Source organism: Populus alba, chromosome 1, assembly GCF_005239225.2.
Source record: "Populus alba chromosome 1, ASM523922v2, whole genome shotgun sequence".
In the NCBI taxonomy this organism is placed as follows: domain Eukaryota; kingdom Viridiplantae; phylum Streptophyta; class Magnoliopsida; order Malpighiales; family Salicaceae; genus Populus; species Populus alba.
In genome coordinates, this window is record NC_133284.1 from 52,497,614 (window position 1) to 52,502,961 (window position 5,348).

General features: G+C 31.9%; 1 protein-coding gene across 1 annotated transcript; it reads left to right on the top strand.

The window, feature by feature from the left end:
- The first annotated feature begins 2,607 nt into the window (after nucleotides 1-2,607).
- LOC118061941 (berberine bridge enzyme-like 17) lies at nucleotides 2,608-4,401 on the top strand. The gene has a single exon (XM_035075584.2). It carries the CDS (start codon nucleotides 2,683-2,685, stop codon nucleotides 4,258-4,260), a length of 1,578 nt encoding a protein of 525 aa, XP_034931475.1. The 5' UTR covers nucleotides 2,608-2,682; the 3' UTR covers nucleotides 4,261-4,401.
- The last annotated feature ends 947 nt before the right edge of the window (nucleotides 4,402-5,348 follow it).

Consider the following 5,348-nt stretch of genomic DNA (forward strand, 5'->3'; position numbering starts at 1 on the left):
TTTTAAGATAAATCGATTTGTAAACTATTAAAATTTAAAATGTATATTAAATATTATTCCCTAATTCAGTTGGTTGAACTCATCCCTAATTTTTAATATTATTTATGTTCTTAGTTTCTGTTAGCAGGTGGACTTTATTGAGTATTATTGCTTCTTCAGTTTTAGTCGATATGTCTTACTTGTTTCGCGAAGCTTTTATTTTAGTTTTAATTTGATGTTTAAGACATTCTACTCTTACTTTGTTTTAATTAAGTTTGGATTTTGACAATGCAATGAATATTATAAATTATTTTTTTTGTTTTAATTTCTGATAATGAGTTTTACAAAATAACTAAGAACAAAGAGAGTGTTAGAGACATTGAAGGCTTGATCATTTTGAGGATAAAGCTTCAGTTCCAGGCTACCTGTACAGACAGATTTCATGCATGGCTGTTCTAATTATATAATGAGAATGGAGTGAGAGTCCATAGTTTTTTTATTTCTTTATTCAAAGTTTTCTCTAGATAATGTTGTAAACCTTGTACGGTTGGAATTTCTCTAAAATTTTATATTAAAGTAAAAGCTGGTCCTAATTCCTACAGTGACTGCTTGCACGATTTTTGCTTAGATAAACTTGCAATCATATGACCTCAGACTTCGAATATTAAATAATCTCTTAGTTTGAACATTTGTCATGGTCATGAGTGGCGTGCTTTTAATGTTTGAACGCAAATTCTCAACATTTTGTGGATCTTGGAATATTTCTTTGAAAGGCCTTGCATCACGTGACATATACATGAGGTATATACATATAATATTTTTTGCACAAGTCAACGAATAATTATTTCATGCTTATTGAAACTGATTTAATTATGGACATGAAGGCATTATAAATTGATTTAACAATACTAAATCAAACATTTAAATGTGATGCATCAGCTCCTTCAGTCTTGATTTTTTTTTTTATTTGTATATGTTAACTTTTTATTTTTTATTATTTACTTTATGTTTTTGTATTTTTTATTTCTTTTTTATTTTTCTTTTGTTGTTGTATTTTACTTTTAGTTAGCTTCTTGTTAGCCCCTTTGGTTAACCCCTTTAGCATATCAACATCTTCCAAAAAAAACATATAATATTTTGCATAGAATATTGGAATTCTTATTGTTGAGAGGAAACCTTAATTTGATTTTGAACCTATAAAGTTTATTAATTAGATCCTAAATTTTTGAAAAAAACTTTCAATTAGTTTATTTTTATGTTAATGTTCATCAATATTAATTTTAATCAAATTTTCTTCAAGTTGATGTTATTTTAGTGCAAAGAATATCACACAATTAGACTTCAACTATTTTAGTCTCAAAATTTATATATATATTTATTCTTAGTTGCATCTAAAATTTATAATTTTTATCAATACGTTCCAAAAGTTTTCTACATTTCTCACTTGTGTTGTTTTATTAATTTCTTTAATAGTTAAGTCTAATTGTGTGATTTTCTTTGCACTAAAATAACATCAACTTGAGGAAAATTTGATAAAAATATTGATGAACATTAACATAAAAATAAACTAATTGAAAGTTTTTTAAAAACATCTAGGATCTAATTAATAAAATTTATAGGTTCGAAATCAAATGAAGGTTTCCTCTCATCTATAAGAATTCCAATATCTTATGCAAAATATTATATGTATATACCTCATGCATATGTCACGCGATGCAAGGCATTTCAAAGAAATATTCCAATATCCACTATATCATATATATCCACATGATTGAGGTAATATGGAGCCCCATTGTCCACACACACATAAAATATTATGGATGGCATTAATTATGTATTTTTTTATTATTTATTTTGGTCCTTGAAGTTAATTTAATTTTGGATGATTTCACGTAATTAAAGACTAATTGATTCTAATTTCTTAAATAAGTGTGAAATTGAAAGAAAATGGATTGAAATGACACAACTTAGATCCTTAAACTTTTAAAATAATATCATTTATACAATTTAGGTCTCTTTAGATTTTTTTTAAAAAAACATTTTTGATACAAAAAAATTATTTCTATTATTTTTTAGTCTATGAGTAGAGAAAGAAGAGGTAAAGAGGTATCTAAATTCCAATGATAACAAAAAAGATCACTAGTTAGCTATTTTTAACCATCAAAATAGATAATTTTAATGTCCATGATACAATAAAATAAAAGGAGCTTGATAATATTTGTTTGAAATATCATTGTTGCTTTAAAAAATATATAAATCTGCCTTGGAAAATATCTCCCCGCATGGGTCAAATTATGGCTAGTGTGTGTATTGTGAATTTGTGTTCAAACATTAAAAGCACGCCACTCATGACTATGCCAAATGTTCAACTAAGAGATTATTTAATATTCGAAGTCTGAGGTCATATGGTTGCAAGTTTATCTAAGCAAAAATCGTGCAAGAAGTCACAGTAGGAATTAGGACCAGCTTTTACTTTAATATAAAATTGTGGAGTAGTGGCCCCCTTCAGATTATCAATAGAAATTCCAACCATACAAGGTTTTCAGCATTATCTAGAAAACTTTGAATAAATAAATAAATAATTAAAAACTTTGGACAGCTCCCTCTCCATTCTCATTATATAATTACAACGGCCATGCATGAAGTCTGTCTGCACAGGTAGCCAGGAACTGAAGCATTTTCCTCAAATTGATCAAGGCTTCAATGTCTCTAACACTCTCTATGTTCTTACTTCTTTTTTTATTCGTATCATTGGCAGCTTGTGATACATCTCTTGACAATTTTCTACAGTGCCTTCCTAGTCATAGTCATCCCTCTTACCCTGTCTCCAGAGCCATTTACAGGAGAAGTAATTCGTCTTTTGAACCAACTTTGCGAGCATATGCCAAAGCCAGCAGATTTTTGACCTCAGCAACCCCAAAACCGCTTGCTATAATTGCTGCCATGCATGAATCCCATGTCCAAGCAACTGTTATTTGTGCAAAGGGCAATGGCTTGCAAATCAGAATCCGTAGTGGTGGCCATGACTATGAAGGGCTATCCTACGTATCTAATGTTCCATTTGTCATTCTTGACATGTTCAATCTCCGTTCCATCGACATCGATATTGTGAGAAAGACAGCTTGGATTCAATCTGGGGCAACAATTGGTGAACTTTACCATAGTATTGCCAAGAAGAGCAATGTGCTTGCCTTTCCAGCTGGTGTTTGCTTTACTCTTGGAGCTGGAGGACACATTAGTGGTGGAGGTTATGGGAATATGATGAGAAAATATGGTCTTTCGATTGATAATATCGTGGATGCGAAACTAGTTGATGTCAATGGCAAAATCCTTGATAGAAAGTCCATGGGAGAAGATTTGTTTTGGGCAATTAGAGGAAGTGGTGGAGCAAGCTTTGGTGTCATTCTTTCTTGGAAGATTAATTTGGTTCAGGTTCCTCCCAAAGTGACAACATTTAATGTCGCTAAGACCTTGAAGGAAGGTGCAACAGATCTTGTTTATCGGTGGCAAGAGGTTGCTAGTAAACTAGACCAAGAACTTTTCATTAGAGCCTCGCCACAAGTAGTCAATGGAGGCTCCGGCGGAAGCAAGACAATTAGTGTTTCATTCATTGGCCAATTTCTTGGACCAAGCAGCAAACTTCTTCCCTTGATGAAAATGAGATTCCCTGAATTGGATCTGCAACAAAATGACTGCAATGAAATGAGTTGGGTAGAATCCACACTTTACTGGTTCGGTCGAAGCGGAAGATCTCTTGATGTTCTACTTGATAGGCCTACCCAAACAAGCTTTTTCAAAAGAAAATCTGATTATGTAAAAAATGTGATTCCAAAGGAAGGTTTGGAGAACATATGGAAGATGATGATCAAGGTGGATCCAGTATGGATGCAATGGAATCCTTATGGGGGAAGAATGGATGAGATTCCGGCTACGGCGACTCCTTTCCCTCACAGAGCTGGAAACCTATTCAAGATTCAGTACTCCACAGACTGGAGTGATCAAGAAGGAAGTGAGGCCACCAACCGTCATATAAATTTGTTAAGACAAATGTATGAGGCAATGACTCCATATGTGAGCAAAGATCCAAGGGAAGCATTTCTCAACTATAGAGATATTGATATTGGTAGCAATCCTAGCAATCAGACCAGCTTTGAGAAAGCTAAGGTTTATGGCAGCAGGCTGTTCAAGGACAATTTTATGAGATTGGTGAAAGTGAAGTCAAAGGTTGATCCTGATAACTTTTTCAAGAATGAACAGAGTATTCCACTTGGTATGGCTTGAGTAATTTATGACAACATGATACATCGATCATATGATTCAGATGCAGCTACATCTTATATTGATTCTATACCTTTTTTCTACTCTTTTTTTTTTTAAAAAATCCACTATTATGTTCAATAAAATTTCTCGATGTTCGATAAATTTCATGTAAACTCTCGTGTCTATTAATCTTAAAATTTGAACTCAAGAAATCAATAAAGGAAACAAATCTTCGGCTTACCAATGGTGCTAGTTCATAGTCATTTTTTCTTTGCTTTAGTCCCAACAATCTTGCTAATTAAACTAGCGGTTCCATCAATTAAATTCTTAACAACTTCCTTTTATTTTTCTTTCTCAATCTTAATATAAGGAGCTTTAAACTTCTTACAACATTAAAATGCTCCAACACGGTGAAATTCAAAAGTCTTATCTTGATATTTTTTATTCAAAAGCCCACTAGACTTTCAACTTTTTTATCAATACATCTACAAGATCGAGATTCGAGACCACATGCCTAAGTATCCACACTTGACAACACCATTGATTGCAAGTTGTAAAGGCAAAATCTTTCCCAAGTTATTTATTTCGAGCATTGAATTCTTGAATGCATTTATCATGTGTCCGAAATATTCAAAGTTTTTGGCATTCATGATCTAAAAAACATTGAATATTGGTGAATTAATGGTAATGGTGTACACTTACTCTGAACTAATATAGTTGCCTTCCTCTATCTCGTATCCATACAACCATAAAAGGTGTATGAAGCAGGACCCTTTCTATCGGTTATTCCTGCAATCAAACACGTTTTTATTTATTAAAGTCTAAAATACTAACCAAACACAACTTAACAATATCATTATTTTGGGTTCTTCTTAGCATCACAAGAAACTTCTGATACATCTCTTAACACTTACAATGCCTTCCTAGTCATAGCATCCCTTCTTCCCTATCTTTAGTAGCGTTTTATTTTTATTTTTTTGTAAGAATAATGGGTCCTCCCATTCTACTTGTCATAATCCAATTTTTGACCATTTTATTTTAATTATTATTATTATTATTATTTACTGAAAAGGATAAAATAATAATAATAATGATGATGATGATGAAAA

Excerpts from the sequence above, each read along its gene's own strand:
- LOC118061941 (XM_035075584.2), top strand. The coding sequence starts at position 2,683 with ATGTCTCTAACACTCTCTATGTTCTTACTTCTTTTTTTATTCGTATCA.